Source organism: Stegostoma tigrinum, chromosome 2 (genome assembly GCF_030684315.1).
Source record: "Stegostoma tigrinum isolate sSteTig4 chromosome 2, sSteTig4.hap1, whole genome shotgun sequence".
NCBI lineage: Eukaryota > Metazoa > Chordata > Chondrichthyes > Orectolobiformes > Stegostomatidae > Stegostoma > Stegostoma tigrinum.
This window is the reverse complement of record NC_081355.1, coordinates 89,219,021-89,231,230: the sequence shown is the minus strand read 5'-3', so window position 1 is coordinate 89,231,230 and position 12,210 is coordinate 89,219,021. Positions and strand designations below refer to the sequence as shown.

General features: G+C 43.6%; 1 protein-coding gene across 3 annotated transcripts in view; it reads right to left on the bottom strand.

Moving 5' to 3' along the window:
* Positions 1-12,210, bottom strand: part of si:ch211-197h24.6 (uncharacterized) — an 81,415-nt gene that overhangs the window by 6,568 nt on the left and 62,637 nt on the right. For all 3 annotated transcript variants that reach the window (XM_048556118.2, XM_048556128.2, XM_048556137.2), the window contains 3 exons: positions 10,231-10,281; positions 6,162-6,269; positions 5,097-5,196 (listed from right to left, as the gene is read on the bottom strand). In XM_048556118.2, coding sequence (XP_048412075.1) covers positions 5,097-5,196; positions 6,162-6,269; positions 10,231-10,281 — 259 coding nt within the window. The remainder of the gene's footprint in view (positions 1-5,096; positions 5,197-6,161; positions 6,270-10,230; positions 10,282-12,210) is intronic.

Genomic DNA, 12,210 nt, shown 5'->3' with positions numbered 1-12,210 from the left:
CCGCTTGGGAACCCTGCAGCCCAATGGTATCAATGTGGACTTCACAAGCTTCAAAATCCCCCCTTCGCCCACTGCATCCCAAAACAAACCCAGTTCTTCCCCTCCCCCCACTGCATCCCAAAACCAGCCCAGCCTGTCTCCGCTTCCCTAACCTGTTCTTCCTCTCACCTATTCCTTCCTCCCAGCTCAAGCCACACCTCCATTTCCTACCTACCACCTCATCCCACCTCCTTGACCGGTCTGTCTTCCCTGGACTGACCTATCCCCTCCCTACCTCCTCACCACCTATCTTCTTTTCTCTCCATCTTCGGTCCGCCTCCCCCCCTCCCTACTTATTCCAATTCCCTGTCCGATGAAGGGTCCAGGCACGAAACATCAGCTTTTGTGCTCCTGAGATGCTGTTTGGCCTGCTGTGTTCATCCAGCTCCACACTTTGTTATCTTACATTTCCACAGTTGTTTTGCTCAAGCATGGGAAGGATTGGTGGACTCGTATACACTGCGGGTGTAAATTCAGGGCTGTTTTGCTTAGAGTCAGCCTGTTACTTGAGGAAACAGGACCAGTTGTAGGATTCAAGAATGCTCTAACGGGCTCCTGGACAAGTGGACAATCTGTATGAGTAACACAGGGGAGAATGCCTCCAGATTCTGCAGGACAGCATTTCTCTCTTCTTGCAGAGAAGAAACAAAGAATTGGAAGATGTTCAGCAATTCTAACTCAACATTTATCAATAAGCTGCTGCCTTTAACCAGTGACTGGGAGACTGAAGAAGTGGTGTGTCAACTTTCCTATCTTTATTTTTGCATTCACTCATGGAATGTGGGGGTTACGATCTGGGCCCGTATTTATTGCCCATCCCCAAGCGCCCTCAAGTAGGTGATCAACTACTTTCTTGAACCACTGCAGTCTATTTGGTGCAAGTATACACAATTCTGTTAAGGAGTAAGTTACAGGATTTTGAACTGGTGACGCTGAAGAAAAGGCAACATATTTCCAAGACAGGACAGTGTGTGAATTGGAAGAGAACTCGCAGATGGTGGGGGTTCCTATGAATTTGCTGCCCATGTCTTCTTAAACGTTAGTGGTTGGAGGTTTTGAAAAACAGTCTGAGGAGCCCTGGTGAATTTCTGCAGTGTATCCTGTAGATGGTACATACTGCAGCTGCCAAGTGTTAGTGTTGGAGGGAGTGCATGTTTTTCTATGTGGTGACAATCAAGCAGACTGCATATCATAGATAGTCACGTTTAAGTGTTACTGGAACTGCATACAACATACTCCTGTCTGTGCCTTTTAGACAGATGGTGGACAGGCTTTGAGAAGTCATGAGTTGAGTTCATCGTTGCAGGATTCCTAGCCTCTGACCTGCTTAGTTTTAGTCCAGTTCAGTTTCTAGTCAATGGTAACACCCAGTATGTAGTCTGTGGGGGATTCAGTGATGATAATACTATCGAACATCAAGGAGAGATTGTTAGATTCTCTCTTATTGCCTAGCATTTGTGCGACTTGAACATTACTTGCCATTTGTCAGGCCAAACTTAGATACTGTCCAGGTCTTACAGCATTAGCAGCAGGTCGGTTTGAGTGTTGGAGGAATTGGTAATGGTGCCAAATATTATCTGATAATCATCAGTTAAAATCCCCACTTCTGATCTTATGATGGAGGGAAGGTCTTTAATGAAGCAGCAATAGATGACTGGACCTCAGGCACCATCCCAATATAGTCCTGCAGTGATATCCTGAAGCTGAGGTGAATGACAACCAAAATCACCACATTCCTTTGTACCAGGTATGACTCATTTTTACCCTGATTCCCATTAACCTTGGTTTTGCTAGTAAAGCAGTAAAGAACTGAATGGACTTGGGAGAAAGATGATCAGAGATCTTAAATATTAAGACGAAGTGACAGGAGACCTACATGAATCTTGTGTACTAGTGCTATCAAATGGTGTTTTTTTTATTCCCTTCACACAATTCATTATTCTTTTTCCTGTCTCCAAGTATTTGTAGAGGTTTAAAAGGGATACAACTGAAGTTACAGAATTATAAGTTGATAACAAATATTGTTTGCCTGTACTTTAAGTTGATTTATTAGTAGAAACTATTCAAGTGCAAAAAAAGTCAGTGTTTTCTATTAAACTGAGCTCACTGCACTGCTCAGTGTCTTGAAGACTTTAAGTAATTTGATTAAATCTTAACTTTTATGACAACCTTGGAAGTAGTGGGTATGGAGTATTAGCACACTTTCCAGAGTGGGTTGTTATACTAAGGAAACATTTGCTGTTCAGACTATTTTGCCTCCAACTGTTTGGTGTCTACAATAAGATGTCACAGAGTTGGATTCTGGCAATTTCAGCCCAATCTGGAAACATTTTTATCTGATGATGCTAAACAAATGACAAGAGTTTTATGGCAAATACAACAAACTTTCCAAAATCAACTTTGTTCATAAGACATCTTATCAATTGGAGACTATAGAGAATTAAATATATAGTAGGGAATAATTAATCTAAAAATGATACAAGAGAAATGATCCATCTGCTCTGGGCTAACCATTGCAGACCATTTGCAAAGCAAAGACTCATTATCTCTGCCTGCTCCTGCCCCACCAAACTCCTCTCCACCTATCTGGATTCCATTTTCTCCTCCTTGGTCCAGGAACTCCCTACCTACGTCTGTGACACCACCCACGCTCTCCACCTCCTCCAGAACTTCCAATTCCCCGGTCCCCAACACCTCATTTTCACTCTGGGCATCCAGTCCCTATACACCTGCATTCCCCATGCCGACGGCCTCAAGGCCCTCCGCTTCCTCCTGTCACGCAGACCCAACCAGTCCCCCTCCACTGACGCCCTCAGCCACTTATCCGAACTTTCCTCACCCTCAACAACTTCTCCTTTAATTCCTCCCACTTCCTACAGTGGAAGGGTGTGGCCACGGGTACCCGCATGAGCCCAAGCTATGCCTGCCTCTTTGTAGGCTATGTGGAACAGTCCCTCTTCTGCAGCTACTCTGGTCCCATCCCCCACCTCTTCCTCCACTATATCAATGACTATCAGCGCCACCTCATGCTCCCACAAAAGAACTCGAATAGTTCATCCACTTCATTAACACCTTCCACCCCAACCTTACGTTGACCTGGACAATCTCTGGCACTTCTCTCTCCTTCCTGGACCCCTCTGTCACCATCTCTGGCATCCACCTGGAAACAAATATCCATTTTAAAACTACCAACTCCCACAACTACCTGGTATATTCCTCCTCTCACCCAACTTCCTGTAAAAATGCCATCCCCTATTCCCAACTCTTTCACCTCCGCTGCATCTGCTCCCGAGATGAGGCATTCCACTCCCGAACATCCCAGAATCCTCTTTTTTCAAAAACTGCAACATCCCCCCCCACCCCTAGTGATCAAAAATGCCCTTGACCGTGTCTCCCGCATTTCCCGCAACTCATCCCTCACACCCCCATTTGCAATAATAACCAAAACAGAATCCCCCTCATCCTCATGTACCACCCGACCAACCTCCAAATGCAACGCAGCATCTTCCAACATTTCCGCCATCTGCAATCTGACCCTACCAAAGACATTTTTCCCTCCCCACCCTTACCTGCTTTCCAGAGGGGCTACTCTCTCCGTGACTCCCTTGTCTGCTCCACGCTCCCCTCCAGCCCCACCACCCCTAGCACTTTTCCCTGCAACTGAAGCAAGTGCTACACCCACCCCTATACCTGCCCCCTCACCCCGATCCCAGGCCCTACAAAGACTTTCACATCAAACAAACGTTCACCTGCACATCTGTCAATGTTATATATTGTATCTGCCATTGCTGTTGTGGCCTCCTCTACAATCGGGGAAACCAAACTCAGGCTTGGGGACCGCTTTGCGGAACACCTATGCTCTGTTTGCAACGAACAACTACACCTCCCAATCGCAAACCATTTCAATTCCCCCCCCCCCACCCAGCTCCTTGAACGGCACGTCCATCCTGGCCTTTCTGCAGTGCCATGATGACACCACCCAAAAGATGCATTTCACTTGGGAACCCTGCAGCCCAAGGGTATCAATGTGGACTTCACAAGCTTCAAAATCTCCCCTTCCCCGACCACATGACAAAACCAGCCCAGCTAGTCCCCACCTCCCTAACCATTCCTCCCACCTCAAGCCCCACCCTCATCCCGTACCCACTAACATCATCCCGCCCCCCTGACCTGTCCGTCCCCCCCAACTCCCTACCTACATTCAACTTCACTGGCTCTAACCCCGCCTCTTTGACCTGTCTCCCCTCACCCTATCTTCTCCTTTATCCATCTTCTACCCGCTCCCCTGTCTCCGTATTTATTTCAGAATCCCCTTCCCCTGCCCCATTTCTGAAGAAGGGTCCCAACCCGAAACGTCAAGCTTGCCTGCTTCTCTGATGCTGCTTGGCCTGTGTTCATGCAGCTCCACACCTTGTTATCTCATTTGCAAAGCAATATTGGTTTACCAAATTTAAGTATAGCTTTTGTGATTAAAGAATCTCTTTGTGCAACAAATAGAAGTTGTTGCTTTTCACATTTCCCCAGTTCAAATAATTTGTGAACAGAGAGGTAACCTGTTTCGAACGCCATGGTCAACCTCTCTAAATTAGAAATACAGCTAATCTAACATGTCTTTTCATTTAATCAACCTTCAGTAACATATCAGAGCAGTACAAAAACTAAGAAACCTAACATGTTTTATTAAGCTGGCTTGGAGTTTTATAGTTCTAAAATATTTGTCAGATCAAGTCAATGAGTCTTGATAAGTACAGTAATTTCAAGGGGTTCAACTATAAGATTAGGATCAAGATGTTCAATATGAAAATAAATGCCCATGTCCGTTTAAGCAAAACAAATCATACAAGACAGGATGTGACGACAGTACTAAAAACTATTTGCATTCCAACTCCATCTACAGTATATTACAGATATGACATTGATATTTTAAGGGTCTCAATGGCAATGGTAACTGCTACCAGTAGTGATTAAATACCCTGTAAAATCCGTAAATTACTCTGTAAATCAATATGCACCATCAAGATTAAAGAAAGACAACCATCTGTTTGAAACCTAATTACCTGGATAACTCCCCAAGTTTGTGTTCTTACGAGAGTCGTGTCCAAAATTTCCATCTGGTATACAAGATTTTGTTTCTTCAATTAATTTCTCAGCAGAACCCTAATCAAGAAGGAATACTTATTCTAAAATCAAATATACCAATGAACTCGACGCATACCCACACGTGGCATTTGTAGAAGAAAGCTGTAAAAAAAAATCAAGGGGCCATTACAGGTTTTCTCACAGTTGGTCTATCATTAACAGTGTTACATGAAAAGGTTTCCTGGATAGTGACAATGCCCTGAAGCAAACTTGCTTTTTAATAAAATAGACACATTAATTTAGTTCAGTGCAGCATCTGTACTTGAAACATGTTTAAGAGCATGTCTAAGAACAGGTTGGGACCCAATTTAAAATTGTATGTAGGTGTGGTTGGAAGGGTGAATATTAAAACAATGAGCATGCACACATTAGCTCACTGAGCATCAACACTATATGGCTTTGTACTGAGCAACAAAGATCAAATGAGATTATGTGCTACCTATGATTAGTGTTAATTAGCTAATCAAAGTTCACACATTGAATTTAAATTCAGTGTTTCTGGTTACAATAGTATAAAACAAAACATTGTTGAAGTGAAGTTAGTGGATAGAGCTGTGTGGAGCTGGAGGAACACAGCAGGCAAGGCAACATCAGAGAAGTAGGAAAGTTGACATTCTTACAACTCTCATAAGAGCACAACTTTACTGGTCCTCTGATGCTGCCTGGCCTGCTGTGTCCTTCCAGCATCTGCAGTTCTTGTTATCTCTGAATGGACAGAGCTGTGGTGCCTTTACTACTGCTCTCTATTCAGTGACCCCATGAAAACTCTGTAAACATTCTATGTGACTAGGCTTTGCTTATCTTAATCAATCAACTCATCATCTTCTGGCTAGGGTCATGCATGAAGAACTGACTCTACTGGATACTGCTGTCTGTGTATCCAAACCTCAGCATAAGTTGTTTCCTTCATGAGAGGTAAGTTTATAGTGAGATAGAGACAAATTAATAATCACGTGAAATTAAGTTTCTTTCAAAATATTTACCGTAATCTTCATGGCTTTTTGACCAAACTGCAACAACCGATTACTAAGTTTGTACATGACCTCCTTGACATATCCAGCATCAGTATCATTAATAACTTTAAAAGTGGCCTGCAAGAAAATATAGAGTATTAATAAACATCTTTTTCTAAGAGTTGTTTTCCCCCACAATGCATTACACCAGGTTTCTCAGAAACATCTTCAGTACTTCACGGTCTTAAGTCTCTGCCACCAAGCAACTGTCCAATCTCTGTTTTCTGAACGGCACTGAAGTGGGTCACTAGACCCAAAACATTAGCTCTGCTTTCTCGCAGACTCATGCTGCTGACTATTCCCAGCAACTTTTGTTTTTATTTGTGCTCCCTTCTGAATTCATTGCCTTTATATCCTTTAATCTCTCTCTCTCTCTCTCTCTCTCTCTCTCTCTCTCTCAATAGCCTTCCTTATTCATATTCAAGGCCAATCCCTCAGCCTTGCCATCAAACATGGCTGGTCAATCCCTTGAAGGGCATTCAGCCTAGGAGAAAATCCCTCCCCCTCTTACTTGCATGTGTATTTGCAAATGCCCACATCTAACTTGTTATTGCCCATTCACCAGGGTATTTCCATCAGCACCCTTCTCTCCATGTCTTTGGCCATTAAAACCACTGCACTCTGACTCTGGTTGTTCCCACTGGCACAGCCTTCACATTCATTCCTCTGAAACCAATGCATACAGACTTGAAACTTTTATGTGAGATGTTACAATTCCCTCTGATGGCAATACTGGACAAAGATCCCAGAATGAAACCTGGCTTGATAGTTCATAGAGTTTAAGTTAAAGTATTGGATGTGCTTGCTAATCACTAACATATTCACTAAAGGCTGAAGATATTCTTTAACAAAAGAACGCAAGTTCTTCACACAAAAGATTATACATATATATGTTTTAAAAAGCTCACAACAATCTCATCATAAATAGCATCACAAAATTTGACTATTTTTCAATACCATCCCTTAATGAACAGGCACCCTATTTGGCGCCACCTAAAAACAGGAGGCTATGTGGCCGATACCAGAAGACAAGATGGGTGCAGCTGTATGGGACAGGTGGTTGTCTTCATTTTTGAAAGGTAAACCTCCAGAACCAAGTATCCTACAACACAACTGACAGCCCAGCCTCCCAAGACATGGATCACTTCTCACTGGACTTTTCTAGCTACACCATCATGGTGACTGACTTTCATTATTCCAAAATTACAGAGTGTGCCTCTGCACATGTGTTCCCAGCACCAGCTACAGCTGGAGTTTACAATTCACAGTGTTTATAAAAAGCAGGTCAACTCCAGTGCAACCAGTTATCACCTGATCAGTCTACTCCCCAAAATCAGCAAAGTGAGTGAAGAGGCCGTCAACAGTCCTTTCAAGCAAAGGAATAACCTGCTGAAATGATACAAGCTTGAGTTCTGCCAGGCTACTGCTTCAATGACTTTACCTTTTCTCTGTCATTAGGTCAAAAATGGGATGTTTGCTGATGACTGCACAATGTGCAACACAATTTGCAATTCCTCAGATGCTGAAGCAGTCAGACCTGGACAACATCCAGGTTTAGGTTCATAAACAACATTTGAACATGCAAACGTTAGCCAATGACAATTTCCATTTAGAGACCATTAACCCTTGATGTTAGACAGCATTACCATCTCGGAGTCTCCCACTATCAACAGAAGCTACCATTGCACAAAAGTAGAACTCGACTCACCATATAAATACTGTGGCTCCAGGAAGTCAAACTAGGAATTGTGCTACAAGTAACTCACCGCCTGTCTCCCCACTGCCCAGCCAACATCTACAAAGCGCAGGAACAATATTCTCCATTGACCTGGGTGGATGCAGGTCCAAAAGGCTAAAAGAAGCTTGACTCGACGTTGGATAAAGCAGCCTCTTGACCGCATTCCATTCACTATATCTTAACATTCACTTCCTTCACCACTGATGAACATCACTGCCCTCCAAACCCATGTACAATCCTAAATCAAATCACTGTTCCTTTATAGTGATAATGGGAACTGCAGATGCTGGAGAATCCAAGATAATAAAATGTGAGGCTGAATGAACACAGCAGGCCCAGCAGCATCTCAGGAGCACAAAAGCTGATGTTTCGGGCCTAGATCCTTCAGAGAGGGGGATGGGGTGAGGGTTCTGGCATAAAATAGGGAGAGAGGGGGAGGCAGACCAAAGATGGAGAGAAAAGAAGATAGGTGGAGAGGAGAGTATAGGTGGGGAGGTAGGGAGGGGATAGGTCAGTCCAGGGAAGACGGACAGGTCAAGGTGGTGGGGTGAGGTTAGTAGGTAGGAGATGGAGGTGCAGCTTGGGGTGGTAGGAAGGGATGGGTGAGAGGAAGAACAGGTTAGGGAGGCAGAGACAGGCTGGACTGGTTTTGGGATGCACCTGCACATCTGCCGATGTGGTATACTGCATCCATTGTACCCAGTGTGGCTTCCTCCTACATTGGGGAAACCAAGCAGAGGTTTGGGGACCGCTTTGCAGAACACCTCCGCTCGGTTCGCAATAAACAACTGCACCCCCCAGTCGCAAACCATTTCCACTCCCCCTCCCATTCTTTAGATGATATGTCCATCATGGGCCTCCTGCAGTGCCACAATGATGCCACCTGAAGGTTGCAGGAACAGCAACCCATATTCCGCTTGGGAACCCTGCAGCCCAATGGTATCAATGTGGACACCAGCTTCAAAATCTCCCCTTCCCCCACCGCATCCCAAAACCAGCCCAGTTCGTCCCCTCCCCCCACTGCACCACACAACCAGCCCAGCTCTTCCCCTCCACCTACTGCATCCCAAAACCAGTCCAACCTGTCTCTGCTTCCCTAACCTGTTCTTCCTCTCACCCATCCCATCCTCCCACCCCAAGCCTCACCTCCATCTCCTACCTACTAACCTCATCCCACCTCCTTGACCTGTCCGTCTTCCCTGGACTGACCTATCCCCTCCCCACCTATACTCTCCTCTCCATCTTCGGTCCGCTTCCCCCTCTCTCCCTATTTATTCCAGTTCCCTCCCCCCATCCCCCTCTCTGATGAAGGGTCTAGGCCCGAAACGTCAGCTTTTGTGCTCCTGAGATGCTGCTGGGCCTGCTGTGTTCATCCAGCCTCACATTTTATTATCACTGTTCCTTTATAATTGCTCTTTTCTGGTAGACAGATTGCAAGCCACGATGAAATTTAGTCTTGGCAGCAGAATTTCTCATTCTACAACAACTGATTTCAGACAATACTGCACGACAACTGCTGCCTTAGAGATTTACCACCTTTAAAAGATCAACTGTCAACTTCAAAACAAGTGTTTCTTTCAACTCTCATAACTTGCACGTTGGTCTTTCACAATTTCTGTTAAAATAGGTTTGATAATATCAAAACATTAACTGGCCTATGATCAGAAAACGTGTGTTTTTTTAAGAAGTGTATCACTTTTAGCAGTTATAATTTGTTTTGTTCAGCTTCAACAGCCTTTTGAGTTGAAGGATTTTTTTTAAACACAATGGTAATTTTCCTCCCGTTTGGGTCCATGCTCCCTTTCATTTTTCCAGCCACTGTGTGCACCTCCAAAGTTCATGCATAGCAGTGGTTCATAAAACCAGAAGTGATTGTGTAGCACACCCAATCAGGCAACATGTACTTTTACAGCAGCTGTACAGCCACACAATAGAGAGGGAAAATTTGCTGGAGATGTATTATAACATGTTTGAGGACAAAAAAAAAGAGTAATCTTTACATAGCAGTTTGTATTGCAATTGTAATTAGACAAGCTGTACAACACAGAAACAGATCTTTTGGTCAATGCCGACCAGATATCCTAAATTAATTTAGTGCCATTTGCCAGCATTTGGCCCATATCCCTCTAACTCTTCCTATTCATCTACCTATCCATATGCCTTCTAAAATGCTGTAACTGTCCAAGCCTCCACCACTTCCTCTGGTAGCTAATTCCATACATGCACCATACTCTGCATGAAAACGTTGCCCCTTAGATTTTAACTTTTGACAGAAAATGAAAAGAACCATTTTGCACTCACCAAATATGCCAAAATCTCCTTCTTTATGATCTCTTGTCTGGATAGGGCACGCTAAAGTACACAAAGAAATATTTTCTCTCAATATTCTTGTAGCTGCAAACCATTTCTGAAACAGAGCTCTCAGTAACATTAAACCAAAGAAACAATGCAACACATTAATATTGTGTTTTTTTTTTGAGAGTGACCTTAAAACGAACAGCTTCAATCAATGGTATGATGCTTCTCACTACTGAGCAAACATACTAAAATTTGCTAAGTGTTGGTGCAGGAAAAAGGAACAATACTAAAATTTAATAAATAAGGCTTATCATGGTTTGGTACAGTTCTATTGTTTACTCATTTCTCAACTTGAAATGAGCTGTTGCTGAACTACATTCAGGTTCAATCGGTTATGACCATAGCAATTATCCCATTTCATACAAAGACTGACCAACTGTCACAGCTGTGATGTGATCATGTCAATTTCCGATTCTGAGTTATTCACTGAATGACAAACAAATCAAACAACAAAATCCAAAGTAGATAGTTGAAGTCAGAGGAAAGAAAAATGGTTATATTAATTATTAATAAATGTTTGACGATGACGATGAGCAGCTAGAGTTGTGGATGAAGTTGCAAGCTTGCTCACCACGTCGACGTGTTTGGCTGCAGATGTTTTGTCACCCAGTATGGTAACATCAGTATGCCTCTGGTGAAGCACTGGTGTTCCGTCCTGCTTGTTATTTATATGCCTCGATTTTCTGGGGTGGGTGGTATCACTTCCGGTTTTGTTCTTCAGTGGATGGTATTTCAAGTCCAGTTCAATGTGATTTTTGACAGAGTTCCGATTAGAATGCCAGACCTCCAGGAATTCCCTGGCATGTCTCCATTTAGCTTGTGCTATTATGGACATGTTGTCCCAGTCAAATTCATGTCCTGCTTTGTCAGTGTTTATCAAGACCACTGAGAACTGGTCATGTCTCTTGGTGGCTCGTTGGTGTCCGTGTATCCGTATTGTCAAACTAGAAGAAAGCTGACAACGTGGATACACGAACACTAACTAGCCACCAAAGAGACATGACCAATTCTCACTTGTCTCATTACACACAGACAATGAAGCACACAAATTCAACTGGGACACACATCCATAATCACACATGCCAAGAAGAGACAAGCCCGAGAATTCCTGGAGGCCCGGTATTCCAACTGGAACTCCAGCAACAAACACATTAAATTAGACACCGCATACAAACCACAGAGAAACAGAACCAGAAGTAATACCAACTATCCCAGCAAACCAAGGCGTATAAATAACAAGCAGGATGGAACACACACACTTCAATGGAGGCGCACTGACGATGTTACCTAGCAGGGCGATGAAATGCCTGCAGCCAAACAGAGCTGCTCGGTGAGCAAGTGTACAACCTCAATTAATAAATGTATTAGGACAGTTAAATACCAAAAAAAATTAAAAGGGGATAGCGAAGATTAAAATGGGATAGCGAAGTGATAGAAACACAGAGTACAAACATTTACAAAACAAAGATTACATGTTGCAAGTTAAAGTCAAATACGGTGTTCCAGTGAAGGAGTTAAATAAAATGAACCACTGGATTATGGTTCACAGATACAGAGGTGGGATAAGTGGAACAGTAAGTCAGATGGTGAGATTAGTCCCATCTGGCACTCTTCATGTGGAGGTCATGAATGAAGGGTGGAGAGTTTCGGGGTGGCGATTTCTTGAGGACAACAGTTCCAGAGAATGACCAAAGAGGCATGAATGACAACTGAGAGCTTGCTCAAGGGGAAATTGAAGGTTGGGGTGTTTGGAGGAAACCACAGCACCCGGTGGAAACCCATGCAGACAGGAGGAGAATGTGTAAACTTTACAGTCACCCAAGGCTGGAATTGAACCCAGTCCCTGGCGCTGTAAAGCAGCACTGTTAGCCACCATGCAGCCCATATGATACTGGAAATTGAATAAAATATGCCATGACCAGA